This window comes from Desmodus rotundus, chromosome 6 (genome assembly GCF_022682495.2).
Source record: "Desmodus rotundus isolate HL8 chromosome 6, HLdesRot8A.1, whole genome shotgun sequence".
Classification (NCBI taxonomy): Eukaryota; Metazoa; Chordata; class Mammalia; order Chiroptera; family Phyllostomidae; genus Desmodus; species Desmodus rotundus.
The window spans coordinates 137,928,659-137,951,835 of NC_071392.1; the positions used below are offsets into that span (position 1 = coordinate 137,928,659).

General features: G+C 38.5%; 1 protein-coding gene across 4 annotated transcripts in view; it reads right to left on the bottom strand.

Annotated features, from left to right (window-relative positions):
* The window catches only part of JAKMIP2 (janus kinase and microtubule interacting protein 2), a 131,795-nt gene that overhangs the window by 20,169 nt on the left and 88,449 nt on the right, over positions 1–23,177 (bottom strand). For all 4 annotated transcript variants that reach the window (XM_045185138.3, XM_024576888.4, XM_045185136.2 and 1 more), the window contains exons 6-17: positions 19,448–19,594; positions 18,646–18,786; positions 16,481–16,537; positions 15,461–15,580; positions 14,092–14,220; positions 11,369–11,452; positions 10,633–10,695; positions 8,292–8,390; positions 7,030–7,128; positions 5,279–5,332; positions 4,321–4,386; positions 1,808–1,876 (exon numbers count right to left, since the gene is read on the bottom strand). In XM_045185138.3, the coding sequence (XP_045041073.1) occupies positions 1,808–1,876; positions 4,321–4,386; positions 5,279–5,332; positions 7,030–7,128; positions 8,292–8,390; positions 10,633–10,695; positions 11,369–11,452; positions 14,092–14,220; positions 15,461–15,580; positions 16,481–16,537; positions 18,646–18,786; positions 19,448–19,594 (1,128 nt within the window). The remainder of the gene's footprint in view (positions 1–1,807; positions 1,877–4,320; positions 4,387–5,278; positions 5,333–7,029; positions 7,129–8,291; positions 8,391–10,632; positions 10,696–11,368; positions 11,453–14,091; positions 14,221–15,460; positions 15,581–16,480; positions 16,538–18,645; positions 18,787–19,447; positions 19,595–23,177) is intronic.

Here is a 23,177-nt window from a genome sequence, read left to right on the forward strand (position 1 = left end):
GAGCTGGAGACTGAAATCTGATGTTCCCTTGCTGTCCTCAGCTTCTGTGCACATTTTGCCATTTTGCATTTAAGAATATATATTTGTATGTAATATAGCCCAAGACCAGTCAATTATTTCTTTGTGTGTGTAACTGTCCATAACCGCCTACATGAAGAACTTCACTGGTGACTTTCCTGGTGACCTCTAAGCTCCAGTGCCTAGAACGGCACCCAGGACAGGCTGACTGTGTAACTCATACTTGTGCATTTAAAGAGTTTTTAAGGTATTTTCAATACAAACAGTTTTTGTTACATGCTTTGAGTTTAGAAACTACCCTCTTCATAAAATTTAAACCCTATGTAAAATATAAGCAAATGACCTATAATCTGTCACATGCTATATAAATGCAAGCTGTTCTTGTAAGATTCCCTAATCTGGTAAGAATCACTACTTGTTTTTTAGTAGTGATAACATTAACGACAGAATAATTACAAAATCCTATTACGTAAGTTAATAATGGCCAATTCCTAGGCTTGAAGATTTACAAAAAAATAGTTATGGTAAAATACACACCATGTAAAGTTTACAATCTTTTTTAATTTTTTTGTTTTATTTATTTTATTTTTAGAGAAGGGAAGGAAAGGAGAAAGAGAGGGAGAGAAACATCTCACAATCCCTCATCTGGGTACCTGGCCCACAACCCAGGCATGTGTCCTGACCAGGAATTGAACCAGTGACCTTTCGGTTCACAGGCCGGCACTCAATCCACTGAGCTATACCATCCAGGGCAACCTTTATCATCTTAACCATTTTTAAGTGTATAGTTCAGTCCTGTTGAGTACATTCACATTGTTGGGCAACTGATCTCCTGGACTCCCTTTATCTTGTAGAACTACAACTCTGTATCCATTAACCAACTCCCCCTTTCCTTCTCCTCTGAGCCGCTGATAACTCCATTGTACTTTCTGGCTCTAAGAGTTTGACTGCTCTAGACACCTCATGTGTGGAATCAGGAAGTATTTGTCTTTTGTGACTGGCTTATTTCACTTAGCATAATGTCCTCAAAGTGCATCCGTGTCACAGCATGTGTCAGAATTCCCTTCCTTTTTAAAGGACCATTAGTATTCCCTTGTATGTATAACCACATTTGCTTATCCATACATCCACTGATAGATAAACGTGCATTGCTTCCACATTTAAGCTACTGTGAATAATGTTGCTTTGAACATGGGTGTGCAAATACCTCTTTGAGACCCTGTGCGCAATTGTTTTGTATATACACCCAAAGGTAATATTGCTGGATCATATGGTAATTCTATTTGGCGCTTTTTTGAGCAACCACCATACTATTTTCCACAGTGGCATACCATTTTACATTCCCATCAACAATGCACAAGGGTTCCAATTTTCTCATATTCTCATCAACACTTGTTATTTTCTGTTGTTATTGCTTTTTGATAGTATCCATGCTAATAGGCATGAAGTGGCTCAGAGATCTTTAAAACCAGAGTTACACCCAAAATTTTCACAATTTTTGCTATAATTATATGTGATAAAAAATTATTTAGCGTAAGAGAAAAAACATCTAACTGAAATTTCTTCAGCATTAGTTTTGGCAATATTACAAAAACACAAAGTGACTGTTTTGGACAGTGCCACTTGACACTGCTGGATGCTTCTGGGAACCCTGTTCTGCAGGCTGTACACAACAATGGGAAAGCTACAGACTTTCACCACTGCCAAATAAAACTGGTAGAAGATAGTCATTTTCCTTTCACCTTTTCAATTTTCCTTCAATTTTATAATACCACATCTTTGTACGCACCATGTCACTTTCCAATTCCATCATTTTCTGGTGCAGGGCGGCCTCTGCTCCTTCGATTTGCTGGATCCACTAAACAAGACAAAAGGGTGAACGTGATTCCTTGATGTGGTGTATATGGTGCTCTCTACTGAGGGGCTCAGTCGCTTTCCCTTGTATCTCGGAAACAGACTAAGAACTGAAGTGAAAACTTGGTGCATTCTATCTCTTAGTTCAGAAACAAGACTATAGTTTTTCTTTCATTCATTCATTCATTCATTCATTCAACAAAAGCACTCATTGATGTCTTCCATGTGTCAGGCAATGTGCTAGCTGTGATGGCAACCATCACATTTTTGTTCAACAAAACATTTTTGCCCTCATGGGACGACACCATGAAAGGCTTTCTTGGGAAGTAACAACTACACTGGAATCTGAAGAATGAGTCACAGGTGATTAGGCAAAAACAAGGGGCAAGTTCATTGCTCCAGAAAGGATGCCCAGTGCTCCATGGTTGGGGGGAGCATGAGGAAAGACAGTGAGACTAGAGAATTAGCAGTTTTTCAGTATATAAAACAACACAGCTAAGTGTTGAAGAAGAATAATTTTTGTTGAGTAGAGACATTTTAAATCACATAAAAAGAACTTAGAAAATTTCCCCAACAGTTAAAATACATCATTATGTTATGTGGTATGGATGTTAGCATTGATCAATAACCTGAATAAATTTAGACTTTGAATATTATGGTGTGAGCCCGCCACAGATATGACTTAAAGGAACAAATTATTATAATGCATCTCTACTTCAGGAGGTAATTGGGCATAGTAATCAAGTGTGTGAGTTCTAGGGACAGACAGCTTTGGGTCCAAATCCCAATTCTAGCTTTTCATGGTTTGTGACCTTGGAAGGTTACCTGACTTCTCTAAGGCTCAACTTTCTTATCTGTAAAGATGGAATTAATAATAATGGAAGATGAAAAGATGCATTTCATGTCATCAGGGAGAGCACATCCCAGATACCATTTCACATGTAAATTCTTCAACATGCATCCCTAACAGAAGGCATTCGTCCTTTTAAAGCGTAACCACAGGCCATTTCCACATCCTGCAAAATTAGCACTAATTCCCTATGCTTTCTGACACGGGGTCCATATTAAAGTGTCCCCAGCTGTCGGCAAACAACGTGGTCTGCTTGAACAGGATGCCAAAAAAAGATAATTTCACTATTTCTTAAGTACATTTTTACTTTATACCAGTCCTTCCCTCTCTGTCTGCCACTTTTTTTCTTATTGTCATTGTTTTGTTTACGTTGACTGGCTCATTTGACCTGTAGAACTCCCTCATCTCAGACTGGAGTAAGCTGATTACTTGCACATGGTTTCACTTAATCTATAGCAAGTTTTATATGCATTTAGGAATTAAGGAAGCATCCAAAGGAACTTACAGAGTTTTCGTTTTATCCAACCATGTATACATGACTCTCAACTACGTGCCAATTCTCAAGGCACCCTGAGCATATACAGCCAGTTATCAGGCTTCTCCACTTGCCCTTTCCTCTTCTCCCAATCCTCCCGCCACTGACCAGGACTGGACACAAGGGGGCAAAACACACTGCTGCTCTTCTGACAGTGCCCAGGTTGGCCCTTCTGAATGAGACTGCAGGGGGCCACTACCAAGTCACAGAACCAGCTGGGAACAATTTATATGTACACATCCAAGGAACAGCCTATAAAAAGAACCAGGCTCCAGTTTATGGCCTCTCAATTATTAAAAAGAAAAACCACAGGCCCAACTGGCATCATTTGTGCTAAAGCCCATGATGCCAAACCTAAACTCAATATCTGACCTAACTGCAGTTTTGACCTTCACCAGAAATGTAATGTTCATCAGCCAGAACAGAATTCTCTGGTCAACACCAATAAGGTAATCAGGTCACGGGCCCTTCTCCTTCCCCACTGGAAGAAGAGGCGACCTGCATGATAAAACTTTGCTGTTCCCCGTCTCCCCCCTGAAAAGGTGTCCTGGCCTACACAATAATGATTTATTTTCTTTAGTCAACAGCTCCCTTGTCTCACCCTTCTTCCTGTAAAAACATTCCATTCTGTACAGCCCCTAAGAGGGCCCTTCTGGTTGCTAGTCAAGACACTGTCCATTCATGAATCGCTTACTAAAGCCAATTACATCTTCAAATTTACTTGGTTGAATTTTGTTCTAACAACAAAATCCTTCTTTACTGGTTTCCAAGCTTGGTAGGGGTTGCTTGAATAATTTAATTTAGAAGGTTTTCCATTTTTTTTAAGAATTACATGTTTAAGAGACTTTAAAGCAAGAATTATCCACCCACCCCAAATCAGTGTGTAGACTTTTTGGTGTGTGTTCTCATTCTGTCTGGGTTGTATCACCCTGAAAGATAAAATATTCATTAGGTATTCAAGAAGGCAAAGCCATGTGCGAAGAGAATGGCCTTTAACCCTGCCCTGCGCCTTGGGTGCTAAGCCAGACATGGAGACGATTTGAGTGTCTGTACAACTTATTACCTTCTCTGCCAGGGACAGCACAGTGCTGGCCTGGATAATGGCCACTTGTTCTTCGTTTCTCAAATTCTGTGAAAAAGACAGAAAATAAGCCAAAGACACTTAAGATATTTACATTATCAGAAAATATTGCCTAAGTGCCTGCCTCAGACAGAAGTGCCGGAACCTTAACAAATGTCCTATTTAGTAATAATTCTTAACAAAGAGTTCATTCAAAACCTCTTGCTGCCACTGACCAAGGTATGTGACAGGACTGTAATTTCTTTATATTGCTCTAATATTGACTTGGTTTTATGTTTCACGGTAAGCATACTTCATTAATGATCATTTTATAAGAAAAGCATACGCCAAAATAAAATAAAGAGTAATCTCTGCATAGCAGTTTGATGTGATTTAATCGATCCTGTTCTCTCCTTTGACAATTTTTTAAAGGAAAAAAGTGGTGTGACTCCTCATCCTACATAAATCATTCATCTGATATCTCAGTGAATGATCCTCCCACTGAATTACTATGCCTTGACCCTGCCTGGAAGGTGTTTTTTAGAAAGAAAAGGGATTATAGTGTCCTAGCCCATTTTTATGAGGCTGCCACCAACCCTGCTATTTAGCACCATTTGCCACTGCATGACTGATTTGATTTCATGCTGGATGCCCCCAAGCAACAGTTAGAGAGCAATTAGCTTTAATCACTGCAGATGTATGTGGTCAGCATTCAAATCAGAAACCTTCTCACGAAAAGCATTTTTCCAGTTCCCATTTCTGCCACTACCTTCCCGAGATCCTTCCAATCCCTTGGCCAGGTTGCTTGGTAAACTGTTGATTTTCGTCAGGGAGATACATCCTCCAGTGAACATGGCCTTCCACCTGCTATTATTTTACATGTGATACACTGGCGAGTATTTCTTGCCTCTCTCTTTTGGCAAATTCCTATCTTTCCTTCACTTATTTAATTCATACTTACCCCATTGTCACCCAAGATATCAAGCTGCTTTATGAGATCAGGGATGTTCACATCCTGCGAAATCAAGGAGATGAACTCAAGTCAAAGACAAATGTGGATTACCATTCTTCCAGTGCCTCAACCCTGATTTGGAGAAGACACTTTAGTGCCTGTTATTCTTTGGGTTGTTTTCAATGTTTCCACTCTGCTTCTGAGAAGGTATGTGAACTTTGGGAAACTACTTAACAGTTCATTCTCAATTTTGCAAACTGCAAAATGGAGATAAGAAGTACCTCCTTCATAGGCTAATCTTGAGGACAACGAGATTATGTACAAGAGTCTATAATGTAGTAAAGGCTCAAATTAGCTCATTAACTTTCTTCTTACAGTTGTCAATTTTTTTTTCTATTTTGGCAGAGTTCAGGTATAAAGAAAAGCAATAGATAGTAAATAGAAATAATGAACCAATTTCATTCTAATTGACAAAGTTCTGACCTGGTAGAGAATGTGACTGATGCATGAAAAACTATAACGCAGTTCCATATAAAAGATTTCACTACAAAAAAATGGAATTCTTTCCATGTTTTGGAAAGAGCTGATTTTTACTATAGTCCTTGCATCAGTTTAAAGCAGGTTAACTCCATTTGAAAGAGTTGCCTTGGATAAAAATTACCTCCAGTGGATTAGGTTTTTTATGATTTATCTAAAGAAAAAAAGCACCTAAGGAAAAAATGAAGTAAAGTGCTTTTCATTTAATTAGAGTTAGATTTAAAAAATGGCTTTGCTTTACAAATTTTCATGCAGCCCAGGAAGGCCAGAGGTTTAAACACCATGAAAGTGGTTTAAGATGCAAGTCAAGAAAGCACAATTTTACTACCTAATCCAGCCCCCACCCCAACTTTTTATCTCATTAGTATCACTTTCTCCTTTTACTTATGTTCAAATGCTGTACAGCAGATCCCACCACAGGGAAAGTCTAGCTCAACCTCAGAGGTAGAGAGAAGACAACTAACCAGAGCAGGTATATTTGGCAGCTTAGAGTGGGAGTGGGAAGGGCAATGCGTAAGGTAAAGAAGAGGCTAGGAATAGCAGGAGGCTTTCCCACTTCACCTCTGGAATAATATGTACCATGTGATTTCATTACACAGAAGGACAATATTGATTCCAGGCGATGGAGCTGCCTCCATTCAACCTTAATAGATATTTACAATGTATTCCAATATCAATTAGGATAGAATTATATTTAGTCTAACTGAGCACTATGTTATAAACTTTCAAAAGAGCAATCTTCCCTAAAAGTAAACAAACTTGAAGAGAGGGTGGACTAAGTGACTTCGAGGTCTCTTTTAATGCTGAAATTCCAAGATTACGAATTCCACAGCACTTACACCACCACCACAGAGGGACTCAACAAATACGTTTTAATCTGGCATACCTGAAATATGTTTACCGAAGTACTGAATTCATTTAATATTTCCTCTAGGTAACTAAGGGTAATTATCTTAATATTTTGATTTCATAGCATTCTTTATGTCACTCCATTCTACATAATCATGGCTTCCTGTGTTCTGTGCTATTATCACTCACACATCTGTCACACACTTATTTCACATTCTATGGATTTTCCAACGGACATGACTAAAATTCCTGTGCAGTTTGTATCAAAATGACATCCAGTGACTGAAAAACAAAACAGTCATGAGCAACCTCTCCTTTCCCAATCTCTAGTTTTTCTACTTTCTACAAACAGAAAAAATTAAGTACCGGCCTACCTTGACACCTTCTTTCATACAGTAGATCTGTAGAGCACTCACACCATCTGAGAATGGGTGAATCTGCAGATTAAATGGAGGGGACCGTCTTTCTCTTTCCTTGAAATACGAGGAAGAATGTAAGGGGATTAAAAAAAGGCACAACTGATTAAACACTAAACCAGTGGTCTGTTATCTCAGCAGTTTATCAAGATGACATTTGGTAAAACAAACAAACCAACCAAAAATCCCTCACGATGTTCATGCTTGAATTTAATGGAAAGACCTGATTAGTTAACAAAGGTATGGAAGACCATTTACAGACAGTGTCGTCCAATCTTACAGACTTTCTGACCAGGGAGTGTGGGAGGTGGAGTTCCATTTTAAACTGCACAGATGTTTAGTTCAGGTTTCACCAAGAGTGATCTTTTGACCACGAAGTTTTATGGCAGTTCACAGACTTCTGCATATTCAATCCACTCAAGCTTTCTGACTAGGATGTATGCGCCATCAAAGACAACTTTTCTTCACTGAGGCATATAACTGCTGTCTCTAGCTAGACCTAACTTGAAATAAACTCAAGAAGAAATTGCTGGCAAAATAAGAGATACCAAATGGGAATTTTTATTATCCTTTACATTTCAGCATACATTCACCCAGATTCTGCATGATACAATCAAAATCTGATTTGATTGATATATTTTACTTAAAAAACAAAAAACAAAACAAAACAAAAAAACTCTGAAACATGGTCTGCTTAACCAAGTATTTCCCCAAATAAGTTACCTTGCTTCTTAGACTTTGGCATAAGTGCATTATAGACTAAAACATGTTGACTGACAAATTCAAGTGTCTAATGATAAAAGAGTTTTGTCTATAACAATTTTGAAATATAATTCTTAAGGTGACACTTTTTTCGAGTCAGAATTCAACAAAGGATGGAAATGATTATTTAAAAGCAATGAATTACTGATGAAGTTTGAAATCTCTTATTTAAATGATTTAAAAACTATTCATTAGTTTTGTTTACAAAGGCAATAACAGTGTTTAAAAATATGGGGGTCTCAGCAGACAACCCTGAGTTGCATCAATGCTTTACCAGTCACTAATCACAGGACTCGGGCAAGGGAGTCAACTTAGTTGCCTCCTGCATAAAAATCTCCATTGTGGTTGTGAGGCCCAATGAGGGTATGCAGCTGAAATGCATACTTTAGCACCTCACGCAACAGACGTGCTCAGTGTATATTAACTGTTATGATTATTTATTATCATCATTTCCTTACTTCTAGCTCTAGGTTTCGGAACTCCAGCAGCTCATTCTGGTCTCTGGCATCCTGCAGTTCCTGTTGTAACCGGTGATTTTCTGCCTCCTGTTTTTCTATCTAATAAAGTAAATCCTCAGTCAGGTGAGCATTGTCAATACAACTATGCAAAGCAAGCATGGGTAACACTCACTTACTTGGTGAATAAATCATCTAAAGCACACACACACAAATCCCAAGTAGATGTGAATAAGGTATGTCTTCAGCTTTCATTCTAGTTACCCTTCAGTTGGGTTTTTCGTGTCATAGAGGAAAATGCTGGAGGTCACACACCTCCATTCACTGAGATAAAGCCTAGAGACCCTGTGAAGAGTGAGTCTAAGGGTACTCAGTATGCCCTTCCTGTGGGTCAGGGACAGTGTCCTAGAACTAGATTTAATGCTTATACCTCTTCTTTCTGGAGTTACAATACTTTTTTAAAAAAATCCCTAAAAATAAAAAACATCTCTGATCACATACAAAGTTTGCTGAATTCCCTCTTGAACTCTTTCTTCAAAGTGCATTTCCACTTTCCCTTAGGGTACTTGTTGACCGTGCTGGCATTGAGCCTTGGATGGAGTTTACCACAAACATGCCTCACCCTGTAGACAGTGTCCATGTCTGTCCTCAGAGATTGACAAAGTTCCGTGATCTGCAACAGGTTTGGGGCTGTCTTTGATGTTAGCTATGTGAGTGGGCCTTATGCACAGTAACTATTTCAAATCTTAAAGTTAGAAATAAAAAGGAAGAAATGGGCTTTTTAGCATAGGATGAATTTTACTTGCCCAAGTATACACACTTGGGTAGCATGTTTCCCTTTATTGTCATTTCAATTGTTTTCTTTACTCTGAAAAATCAAAATCCTGCTTTTAGCCTAAAGAAATCAAGACCAAGTGAAATCAGACAGAAGACATAATGGAAATGTTTTTTTTCAATGATAAAGAGATGTAATAACACATTTTACTTGGGTATCTCTGAGACTACTAAAATCCTCTTTCTCTCATAGCCTCACGATATACAAACAGCACAGGAAAATAAAACGGGAAAACAGTGAGATACCATGTGACGTTAACTAGTCAACTCAAGTTTTTTACACTAGATTTTTGTGGTCTAGTAATTTGAAAGTTTTTAGAAGTTGACTCAGATCATAATAAGAGATTCTACTTCCTTAGCATCTTGGATTGGGGTCAGAGATGGGATATTTGGGAAATTCCTGGTTCTGGTGGTTAGTGCTAGCAAGTAGATCATTGGTTTGCAGGCTGTAATTCACAGACCAGAGCCGATGTCTAATGCGGTTTGTTTATAGGGGCCCTTAACCTCCCTGAGAGTAGAGTTCTCAGTCCTGGAACAGCCACCTGCTTTGTATCTAGCAGCTCTGCCTCTCATCATGCAGAAAGTGAGATAGGATGTCCTCACTCTGCCAGGCCAGAGGGGAGGGGGAACGAGTATTTGCTTTCTCTTCTCATACTCATAAGGATGTTATAATTTTCATTACTTGTCAAAGCTAGTAAATACTTTGGGTAGACCTATTGAATTATTTCCCTTATTCCAATGGGCTTTCAAATTGTTTTGTCAAGAATAATACAAGATTATTTTGTAATTTTTAATTAGATTCCTGGAAGGTAAATACCAAAGGAAAAGCCATCTTTGAACTTAAAATGACCTCTGTTATATTTCATTGCCCCAAATCAAAAACCTATGTTCAGATACCCAAAATGACATATCCACTGAAACTAAACCATGCTTTTGCATCTTGATTTGTTGAATAAAATCCTAGACGTATAGTTTTGTGCTCTGGAGGCATCTTTCAAAAAGTTCTCTTATTTAAAAAACATATATATATACACATAGTCAAGTTTAGTAAAAAGATTAAAGTGAGGACACAGTCTGTGATAGCATGGCCTTGGAGTCATAATCTGTCACTTCCTTGCACAAAATAACAAGCCCTATTCATAGTGTGCTTTTTGTAGATGGACAACCACATAGGATGGGTGCAGGTGTGGGTATATATATATATATATATATATGTATGTATGTGCAGTATATATACAGTATATATATATGGTTAACACATCAATAGGTTTTGGGGATCACATCCTTCCGAGTCGGCGCAATGCCCAGCACAGAGCCATGCACACGTGCCACTCCACGGATGGCGATGGCGGTGACAGGGATGCGGTCGAGCACGCAGCAGGGGAGAGTGCAGCGCCGAAAAGCCTCCCCTTCCCCTAGCCCCTGTGCCACTCCTGAGAGGACCCCCTGCTGCTCCTGGATCTCTTATCATTTTCTCCTCTGCCCCACTAGGGTGTTGCGCCCGACATACCTTTTCTAAAAGCTCCTGGTTTCTCTTAATGAAAAGTTGTTTATCTTCTACCCAGTGTGAGTCCTGTTTGACAAAGAATATCGCGCAGTCAGCATTTCAGATTGGCACGGGAGAGCCTGTGTTGTCAGACCACTTTGCCAGAGCCGTTGTCTTTTCACCCGGTTTTGTTTGCCTGCCAGCGACTGGTACATGACACCCACCCCTGCCAGCTCCTTATTCAGAGACACTGGGGCCAAAAGTTGCCAGGAAAATTGAACCCCCTTTTCATTATCACTCACTACCTCTACCTTTTCAGTCTGAATAATCCAGGACCAGCCTTTTGGGGACTCAGAAGTGACCACACAGGCAAAAAGTGACAAGGGTCAGAATGCACACAGGCTAGATACATATGGATGGAAAACACTAAAATGCAGAACCATAAATTAAAATGCAGCGTAGAGGCAGAGAATGTAGCTGGGGGGGGGGGTCTTTGTCTTAGTGGTTTGTGAGCACTCTAGGCTATTTGTACAGGGCTCCTCTTCCTCTGGCACTCTCTCTCTCTTTTGCCCAACCTCATTCCTGTTGTAGCTGGGTTCACGCTCTGGCCAGAAAAACACCAGGGACAGAAACATAGAGCTGCACATTCTGACACCACTTGAGAAAGGTCACTGTGGAGAGCCAAGCCGTGTCCTGGATGCGGCCCATGCATGGGGTGATCTAGAGGGTCACATCGAATGGCCAGCAACCGAATGCCTACCTGCCCTTTCTGAGCCAGAGTCGCTTCCAGATCTTCAATTTTGGCTTTATACCTTAGCACTTCTGCTTGGAGCTGTTCTTGGGCCTAGTGAAATTAAAATTCCAGAACTCAGTGAGTAAAATGGTAATTCAGTATTTTTCTTCCCCTTAGATTCCTTGATTAGAACTCAACAAGACAAAAAAAAAAAGAGAGAGAAAATATTTATAACTAAAGAATCTCTTTAAACTATTTTTATGATCTAAACTCTTACTTAAAACTTTCAGTGGCTCCCTTTTGATTCAGTGCCATTGGATTAAAATTCAAATTCTTTTGTCTGGGGTTTGAGGTTTCCCATTCCATGTCCAATCTTTTCTCACTGTTCATGAACACCCCAAAGGCTACCCCTTACCTGCTGGTGACTGCCTCATTTCTTTATGCGTTGTCACTCCCTACTTCTCTCTCATTTGAATGTGTTCCCCTGCTGAAAAGCCTTCTCCTGTTTTGCTCCTCCAGAATCTTCCAATTCTTTCAGAACTAACTTTGTGCCCTATATCTAAATCCATGCATCAAACTATGCATGTATGTATGTGTATGTACATGTATCTGGCAAGTGGTGTGTGTGGGTGTATCAATAGTTCTGAACGTTGACCTTCAATGGAGCAACCCTACTTCATTTAGCCTAGTAATTTGTTCTCAGATTCTCTTTTACTCTCTCTGTATATGATTGTATTTTCTGCAAAAAATTAGGTTGCTTTTTTTATTTGTTTGTTTGTCTTCTCCCCATACACATATTTTTCTCTACTCTTATGATCTGGATAGGTTCTACAAAGGTGAATAAAGTCAGCAGTGGTAGGTATCCTTTCTTTATTTCTTACTGCCTTGGACTGTTAAATATTATATTTACCTTTATCAAGTTAAAAAAAATTCCAAGCTTAATTTGCCAAGAATTATTTTAACTTAGAATGGGTGTTGAGCACACTTAATTTTTTTCTTGTATCAAAATTTTATCTTTTGTTTTCATTGATACTATCCCATCTACATTATCTTTTTTTCATTTATTTTTTTAAAGATTTTATTTACTTATCTTTAGAGAGAGGGGAAGGCAGGAAGAATGAGAGGGGGAGAAATAGCAATGTGTGGTTGTCTCTCGTGTGCCCCCAACTGGGGACCTGGCCAGCAACTCAGGCATACAACTGGGAATTGAACCGGCTATCCTTAGGTTCATAGGCCGGTGTTCAATCCATGAGCCACATCAACCAGGGCTCTTTTTTCATTTCTACTTCTTAAATTTACTCTTGCTCTTTTTCTCACATTTGATTAATTTCTGACTATTTTGCTTTGAACAGTAAAGTTTTGTTTTGTTTTTTATTTTGTTTTGTTTTACTTTAATGGCCAGAGATCATGCTAAACCTTTATTTACATGAGAAAGCGAGATAAGAGAAAGAACTGGTTTCTACAGCATCAACCCTCTGAACCTCAACACGTATGTTATTATTTGAATTGACAATCCTATGTTGGGAAGAATGCTTAATAAATGCTGACCCTGAAAACTGCAACTATTATAGTTTGAGGGCCTAAAGAGGAAGGCACACACACAGATCCCTTTCTAACGACTACTTGCCTATGAGTTCCAAATCACAGTGTTTTTTTAAAGCATGTTTACTCACATATGTGTGTGTGCATGTACATATGCTGCCTTTTAAAAATATATAACTATAATATCTATTTTTTCCAATACGCAACTAACAGTAGGCACTCCAACACTCCTCAGACGGTGCTGTAGATCCTCTGAATAAGTAGGATAAAACCACTGGTGGTCACATTCCTTCTTGCCCATCGTTAATTAATCTATGGAGCATGAAGGCCCGGTGGTTATGACTGTGAACTCATAAAGACTAGTTTCATATCCTAGCTACAATCTAAGCTACATATTCTGATTTTAAGCAAATTAAGCTTCATTTAACTCTTACTAGTTCCACTGCTGTATAAAGAAGGTAATAGCATCTAATGAACAGGGTTGTTTAAAGATTACATGAGGTAGCAGTAAGTAAAGTGCTCAGCACAATGTCTGGAACACAGCAAGCACTAAATAAATGTTAAATATTAGTATTGTGTGTGTTTATTTTTTTTTTGAAATAGGCTTATGAGAGGCAGCTGTGAAAAATGGAAGAAACATTTGACCCAGTAAGATCTGAGATGGAATATCAGTTTCCCATTTTGCTTTGAACAGTACCCTGCTACCCTGTTGGGTAATTTAATTAACCTCCCTAAGCCTCAAATTCCTTTTTTATAACATACCTGCCTTAGAGAGCTGTCACAAGGATTAAATGAGATTTTGACAGTAAAAATTCTTGGTAAGCTGTCAGTGTAATGCAGTGCACTCATTAACTAAGAACAGAAACTCACTAATCATTGCTTTTGAAAGATAAAAGTTTTTTTCCAAGCAAGAAACTAAAAAAATGGATTAGCAACACTCCATATGGTCTGGCTCTGAAAAGGTAAGTTTTCAAATAGCAAGGTACTCAACTATCTAAAAGGGACAGAAGCATCGATCCACACCAGTTCTACTGTCTCCAGATCCAAGGTTTGTTGACATAAAAGATACAACAGTTTAAAAGCTGCAGAGGAGAGAAGGGTACAGGAAAAGCTACCCTACTGATACTTTTATGTACAAGATTCTTTTATGCTGTGACCACGGCATTAACAATGCCAATTCCAAGCACTGTCCACAGATGCACACTGACCTTGGCCTCTCTCTCCGCGTCGATGATGCCCCCAGTCTGCTCCTGCAGGAGGGCATACGCTCTTTGGAGGGCCTGGTATTCTTTCGTTAATTGTCGAAATCGTAGCTCAGATTCTTCAGCTGCTAAGCTCTTGACGCAGAAAAGCAAACAGTCAAGAAATAATCATGTTAGTTTCAGGTCCTATGTTCAGTGTGAAATATTAACATCTGTCCACTCTTTAAAGAGAAGTTAAAGGTTCGTTTGATTTTGAATTCTGTGGGATATGTTCTTAACTCTAAAGTACGTGGATAGACAAAAATTTCATAATACTTTAGGGGAGGGGGGTTGGGGGGCTGGGTAAAAAAGGGGAAGGGATTGAGAAGTACAGATTGGTAGTTACAGAATAGTCATGGGGATGTAAAGTACAGCACAGGGAATACGGTCCATAGTGTTGTAATAACTATGTACACTGCCAGGTGGGCACTGGAAATAGCAGGGGGACACTCTGTGAAGTACATGATGTCTAACCACTATGCTGCACACCTGAAACCAATACAAAATAATATTGATACTCTTATTTCTCTTCAGATCATATAAGTCTTTCACCTTTTACAAAATAATATTGAAAGTAAAGTGTAGTTGGAAAATAAAATGTAAAAATACTATAATGTTGTCAAGATGGACACCTCAGAAATACTTAAGTATTTATTTTAACAAAAGATGTACTTGATTATTACCTATTTGGGTTTGGGTTACAGTCAATTTTGGATCCAAATGAGAAGAATTTATACTCTGATTACAGATCCAAATTTGAGGAAATGAAATTCAGAGTTGTAGCCTCACCTTCTTTCAACACATTCATTCCCAACAACTTCTTCCCCAGATAAATTGTGAAAAAACATAGTTTTACAATCACCAGAAAGTTCTGTGAAAAAAATGCAGATGTGGGGGTTCCACCCCAAAGATTGAGTCAGAAGCTGTGTGGTAGAGTCTAGGAGTTTTCGCTTTAAGTGACCTCCCTAGATGGTTCTGATGCAGGTGGTCTATAGCACACACTGTCTTAGATTCTATTTACAAGCTTTTTCTTCTAAGCTTGTTCCTTGGTTCACAGGTTCACTAGCTGAAGAATTTAGGGCAGTAACTTCTGTTTTGAAAGAAGTCTTCAGTTTACAGAGCTGAACTTTAGAAAAGTTTCTAAAAGGGCTACACGACACAGGTGAACTATTTTCTAAGAAGTATCAAAGTCAAGTGTGGTCTCAAAGTAGGTCACTATTATGAGATCATTTGGTGCTGTTCATAGAGGAGATAAGAAGTGAAATGCCTTTTCTCCCTCTTAAAGGAAAGAGTTGGTGATGACATCACAAAAGCCCAGAGAGGCAGAAAGGCTTACTTCATCCAAGTCATCGTCAGGAGTGGCTGGTGTCCGGTCTGTTCTGAACGATGCCATGGATGATGTCTCTGAATCCATGGAGTCCTCGTCATAGCCGATAAATGGGTCCAAAACAGGTCTCTGATGGAGGGTAAGTACACATTTACCAACACAACTAAACCGGGAAAAACTGGCAAATTATCAAAGTGCTGTCAGTTCGCATACAAGCCAGTGACTACAGATGACCTGGATCCTTTAACACTTCTTTGATGAAATACAAATATGATATGACCATAATAATTCTAATAAAAGTTTGACCCATATTATTCAGTTTCTGATGTTTTTTGGAAGGTTAATTAATATTGGCTCTCTTCATGGAAACATCATAGCCTCTTTTATAGTATTTTTATATCATGGTGAGTTTGTGTAACTGACTCCTTCCAGTATTTAAAAGTCATCAAGGGACTCTGAAAGTCCCGGCCTCTATGTAAAGAGGATTATCAAATCTTAAGTCTTATCATCTAATTCCATATTCAAATCAAATGATGTACCTGATAGAAATAAAAATCAAACAGACAACTTACATAGTAAAACTTTGTGTTATATTATTTAATAAGAGGCTAGAGATATTGATGAATTGGGAATATCATTATCAATAAACCATCCAAGTGAATAATAAAAATATATTAACCGATGATAGGGTGGGTAACAGATGCTAACATTATTCAGTGGGAGACGTAAAATCACATGTCACTTATATGCTCCTGGGGCATGACTCTCCAACTGTGTGAAACCTCGTGACTCCTTAACGCAAGAGAGTCATATGAAAGCAAAACCTTTCAGACCAAAGTGCACAACACAATCATTTCTGGATCTCTGAGAACTGTCAAAGGAAGAGATTTTCTTTTATCAAATAAAGCCCATTGTTTGCTGAAGTTCAGGAATATCTGATTTTTCACATCTTTGCAGGAAGATTTCTTGGCATGCCTCACTTCTCTCGCTGTTTGTGGCAAAAGCCTGCTAACCCGGTTTCCTCATTACCTTAATTGGCTTGGAACTTCTTCTGTGCTTTCTCCTGCGGATGAGCTTTTCCCGGTCCTGGAAAACAAGTGAAAAAGACTTTCCAGATCTTGAGTTCCTACATTGTTCCCTCTAGGTTTTGTTGTTGTTTTGGTTTGCACAGACAGAGCTGTTTTTCCCCAGAGGCATTACTTATTTTGACTTAAAATAAGATTATGTTTTATAAATTTCGGCAACTCTTGGGTGTGATGCTTGAGTATTTTCCAAGTGAGAATATTCTCCAACTTTTCCCGGTCGTCTCTGTGGATCTGAGAGCCTCACCGGCGGGACGTGGACTGTGTTTCTAATCAGAACCCTTTGTTTTACGCTTGAAGATCAAGTAGCTCTGAAAATATTGACTCTTATTCTCCCAAAACACAACTCTTTAGTTTTCTCAGACCCAAAATTACTTTAAATTTCAGTGCTGAAAAAAATGTCACTTCACAATAAAGTAATGCCTCATTCTTTTCATTTAATTGCCTGAAGGCATAGAGAGTTACCTTTGGCTATTCTTGGACCCTTGTTCTCACCTGTAGCCTTTGAAGATGGGAGCAGAGTATCTTGGCTGAAATCATCTAGGGCAGGGATTTTCAACCTTTCTCATCTCATGGAACACATAAACTACTAAAATTCTGTGGCACACCAAAAATATATTTTTTTCTGATCTGACAAAAAAGTAGGTATAATTTTGATTCATTTACACCAAACAGCTATTTGAATCAGGGAAAAGAGGTCAGTGCCCCTGACTCAATAGTCACTGCATGTTTTAAAAATTCCTGGGGCACACTGGTTGAAAATCACTGACCTAGTGACTTTGGGGTGGAGGGAGATAGGAGAGTACTCACTGAAATTTTCTGGGAAACTCAAAGAATATCTAGAACTAATGATTTCGTGGTTCACTGTAGTGAATAGAGATACCTGGAAATTTGGTGTTCATCTACTAAGTACTTCAGGTATTTACTGTACAAATTCAAAGGTAGATAAAATAAGAGATATTTATGTGTCTTTGAGAGTCTGGTTGACATGCCTAATGTGTCAAAACTCTATAAGAAACATTTAGCTTAAACTCAGGATACCTAAACCCCAGCAAATTCCTGGACTTGTGAATCTGTGAGGTTTATTTGTTTTGAAGGGTCTGGAGGTAAAGGGAGAGACATAGCACTTCGGAAGGCCACTCGTGAAAAATAATCTGGTTTAAGCCAGTGGTGTTAACCTTTTTGATTTCTCACCTTTATATGTAAAAATGTTTTAATTGTGCAACTTCAATATATCTGAAATTTTTAAAAATGTATGCTTAGAGTACCCTCCTAATAGAGTATGTGCATTATAACATGTATTCAACATATAAAATTTTAAAAGGGGGAACTGTACATAATTATAAACAAAAGTTATAATCTTTTCTTCCCTCATTGGTGATAAATCACCTTGCTCCCTCTACTCCACAGACTATTACCTAAATCCCCCATCACTAGTTCCTCACCTTTCTGGGTCTGGGCATGGTCCAGAAGTGAGAGTGACAGAGATGCCATTCACAGTATAAAGACAAAGGGGCAAATGGGAAACCCAAAGGTATGAAAGGTCTTGATCCAGATGCAGATGGGAGCAATAACTGCTCTCCCTGCTTCACCAGGTACTAAAGTTATGGTCAGAAGAGTTTCAGCTCTGTCGTTACTTGGGATGTTGCTCCTCATTCAACAAATATGTATTAAACAGCAACTTAGTGCCAGATGAGCACTGAATTAGGTGCTTGGGAACAAGACACATATAGTCCTGTTATTGCAGGTGAAATATTTAATCTCTGAGTCTCAGGACTTTGATACTGGAAGGCAATTACAAGATACACCCACACAACATACTGCAATGCAGTTGAAAGTTTCACGTGCTTTGCAGCTATTATCTGTGTTACCAGATGTTAACAAATTAATTTATTATAATAACTGATGATCAGATTATAAGTGAAAAGGAATAAAATAATTTAATGATACCAAGTGTTTTTGGAATAGTCTCTTGAACCTGTTTACATATTGAACATAAGAACTTGGGCCTTCAGGGCTAATCCAACATTTTAAGTGCTGCCAGTGTGTGTGGATGTCTTGGCTACTTGTCCTTGGGAACAGCTGAGCATTCATAGACTGATCAAGACCTACCCTGGTAAGCTCATCAATAATGTTCTGTTGTTCAATGACCTGAAGTTTTAGAAACTCTGTCTCTTGTTCTTCATTAGCTTGATCGAGGTCATTCAGAGATTTTAATTTCTTCAAGGGTGGATGGGTTGTTATTTTTTCTCTCTGGATTGCAAAAAAAGAATGTAAAGGTGGAAACTTAAAAAACCCCAAACTTTTAGTAGTTAACATAAAATATTTGTAGAAACTCTATGAGGTTCTAGCTGAATCTGAAAACTGCCCAGCGTCAACACACACACATCCCAAGTAAAACTCTCAAGTACAATACATTTTATCTGCTGTAATAAACTGAAATCTTTGGGAAAGTCTGATGATCGCTATAGCTGTACTCAATGTCTGTGAAGGAGTGCATTAGCATATGACTTACCCACCCACAACACAGAAGATGGCATCTATTCCCCAGCTACCATGACAGCTCTTAGAAGATGAGGGATACCCAGGCACAGCTGTGCAAAGAGCACCTTAGAGGAGTTCTTGGAGGGAGGTGTGGTGGCTGAGAGCTATGTTGAAACCGTACTTCCCTATCTCAGTCCTTTTGGAGGGTGTGCAGATTCCTGGAAGCACTCCTACTGTTCTGCAAGTTTAGAAACCCCGTAAAATCCAGAGTCAGCAACCTTTAAAGGTTCCTTGCTTACATAAGGGAAAACTCCAAGCTTTCATATATAGATTGTATTAAAAAAAATAACCCTGAGAAAGAGCATGAAGTCAGGTGATTGGTGTAATATAAGAAAGGAAGCTGCAGCTTTGCAGAGTCTGGGACCCCCACCATTTCTGAGTTTTCCTTGGTAATGGCTTTCAGCTTCTCCTCCATGCGTTGCAAAGACAGCATCAGTTCGTCATTTCTCTTGGCGAGGCACTTGTTCCTTTCCAGAAGAGGTTTACATTGTTTTTCAGTTTCCCGCACACGTTTTAACTGAGAAGACACAAGTTATAGTTTCCTCAAATGGCTTTTCATCAAATTCTTCATAACCCTCCAACAGTCAATTACCTTAAAGGAGGGGCTGCTGAGAATCTGCTTTTGGGAATGTTCCAGAAGAGCAATCATACTCCTTGTTCCCCTCAACTCCTCCAGCCCAGGTACCTGGCACTGCTCAGCCCCAACCCCACCCTGGGCCTTGCTGGCTCAAAGACATAAAGCAGCTCATCGGAATCTCACACTCACTAAGGAACACAACCAGGATCCAAATCCAAGCCTGGTTGTCCCTGGAGCTCATTCTTTCCATCAGAAATATTGTCAAGCCTCTTGACTCACACTAAAGCTGTTTAATTTAAAGAGAGTTTTACTGAGGAAAAACAAAACAAAACTAACTTCTGAAACTCTATGAGTATTTGTGTTTAAGAACAACCAATGCTCACCAAGCCTTGGAAAAGTATGGTGCATTGTTACTACCCACAGTTAACTGTGACCACACTGTGGTTTGCCTGGCTAGTCCAAGGCAGAGTTCTGAACCTCTGCACTGCTGACATCTGGGGCCAGACTTTTCTTCTGATCTGTGTATTGTATGATGTTTAGTAGCATCTCTGGCTCGTGCCCACTAGATGCCAGGTATTGCCAAAATCATCTCTAGTTGAGAAACACTGGTCTAAGTTTATCAATGTTGACAGGATAATGATTAACAGTTCTTCCTTTTACTCTCACAACTCTCCTATTTGGATGGCATATTTTAGGGTCACCCTATACATAATGAATTTCCATGTTCAAGTTCTCATGATTGCTTCATTCATTTCATGCTAATGGTTCTAAATAGGAGTATGCATTGGGGGAGGTGTTACCAAGAAAAGGAAAGTGGAAGGATGTGTCAAATATCTGAAAAGACTGTTTAAAGTACTCATTCCTTTATGAGAACTTACCATTTGGGGAATTGCTGGGGTAGGAGACTTAGTTACCTGTGAATACTGTAAAAGGCTGTTGTAATTCTAAAGCAGTATTCTCCAACTCTATCTTAATTGCCATTTGAAAACTCCCATTTTATATCAAAGGCCAAAACTGAATTTATATTTCATAAATAATCTCATTTAACCCTCAGTTTTGAGCTTTAGTGACTGAAGCATTAATATTAAATATTGAGTACATATAAGGACAAATAAATTAGTCCTGTAAGTTCACTATGTTAACCTGTGCCTCTTTTCTGGAGGTCAATGTCAAGCATTTTAAATATTTAAATTTACCTGTATATGCTATTTATAGAAAGTGCAGATGAACACAAAGAAAAGGAAATATCTATGATTCTAATGTACCATTCATCAATAACCACAGTCTCATAGTGCCCAAGAAAATGGCTCTTTAAAAGATATATTCCAAATACAACAGAAAAAGGTTGAACATTATATATTTTTACAAAAGCACTACAGAAAAAGACTGATATAGTTCAATTAATATCAGACAAAAATTGTATGTAAAGTATTACTAGAGATAAAAAAATTTCATAATGATAAAAGGGCCAATACACCAAAACATATAACAAATCTTAATTTACATATACCTAGTACCATCATTCATATATGTGTGTGTATGTGTATTAAAGTTGACAGAACTAAGAAAGTGCACAAATCTGTTAGAAGAGCAAGCAAACAATAAACTTGACCCAAGTCAATTCTGATAATTGCAGATATACCTTCTTTTCATGTGAACATAGGATATTTCTACAATTGAATACATGCTGGAGCCATAAAGCAAACATCAACAAAATTTTAAAGGAATGAAATAATACAAAGTACGTTCTCTGACTGTGGTGGAATCAAGGCAAAATAACAAAAAGATAACTCAAAAGTTTGGAAATTAAGCCAAACCCTTCTAAGACATCTGAAATTTCAAAGAAGAACTTGTATGATATTAGAAAAGATGTGCATTAAATAGTAATACATTATGACATAAAAAAATGGGATAAAGCTAAAGTCATACTTAGAGAAACATTTAGGACCTAAAATGCATATATCTGAAACAAGGAAAGGCTAATAGTAACTTTTTTATACCAACGGCCACCATTAAAAGGGTAAAATATGGAAAACACAAATAAAAAAGCAATTTGGAGGAAACAGATACAGTTCAGTGAAGAAAACTCCAAAAATATTAATAGCCTCAGAAAGATAAAAAAAGGATACAACATTCATGAAACAAGAATGGGAAGCTATAAAAAAGCGACCATCCCAAGGAAAAAAAAAAGGAGCTAAAACATAAAAATTTAAAAAGGCAACCAACCTGGGAGATACAATATCCAAGACAAACAAATAAACAGGAATTACAGAAAGAGAGACCAGAGGAAATGGTGGAATGGAAGTCAACAAAAGAATTAAAGAAAATTTCCCAGGATGAAAAGCTATGAATTTACAAATTAGAAGGGCCACTGAATGCATAGCACAGTCCTATATCAAAAAAAATAATAATAACCCCGCACACCAAGTCATATTCTTGTGAAATTTCAGAACTTGCTGATGAATAGAAGATTCTGCATGCTTCAGAGAGGAAAAAACAGGTCACTTACAACAAAATAAGAATCAAATGGCTTTGGATTTCCCAACAGCAACACCGGGGCGGGGGGGGGGGAAACCCCAAGGAAAAGTAATGTAGCAATATCTTCAACACTTCTCTAAATTTAGCCAAACAATTAATCAAGTATCATGGAAGAATGAAGATATTTTTAGACACTCCAGGACTCCAAAAATTTACACCCCATTCAATCTTTCAGGAAAAATAAAGAATGTTGAGCTTCATCAAAACCAGAGAGGAAACCAAGAAAAGGGAAGACATGGAGAAGAAAGAGGAGAGAGTTGAAGATAAACTCAAGGTGGAATGATGAAGGTGGATCCCGGGTTAATAACTGCACCAGGTTTAGAGGACAACAGTCCAGATGGAAGCAGTGTTACTGAGACAGCCTTGATGAGGGCTGCCATCCTCGAATACCTGCTGCCTTTTTAAGGAAGGATAGAATGCCTAGTGAGCCTGGTTACTACCTAGTGTTATCTGTACCTAGCCTATCTTGACCATATGCTAATTACCTGAGCTCCTGCTTTCTTCTCCATGCCTACAACCTAGATTGAAGGAAGACAGGTAGAGCGTAAGCTCCTAGTCAGTGTGTCTCAGTTTTTAGCATCTATCAAAATCACTGCAGGGCTTGTTAAAACAGATTGTTGGGCCCTGTCCTCAGAGATCCTACGCAGTAGGTCTGCGCTGAGACCTCGGGATTTCTTACAAAGAAAAAAAAAAGTGGTAAAATATAAGCCACAGAGCAGGATATTTTAAATACAAATACCCAAAAGATGGTGTAAAAAAGTTCCTAAAGTTAGTAAGAAAATGAGGACAGCACAATATGGGCAAACTAAAAAGGACAAAACACACAGGCCACCAGAAAAGCCAATAGATATTTGAAAAGCTACTCAACCTCACTTTTCAGAAAAAAAATAAAAGTGGAATCACAAAACTGGACCACACACTCATGAAAATGATTAAAATGAACAATTATCTTTGCATTTTGGCAAAGATGCAGAGAAACGACGAC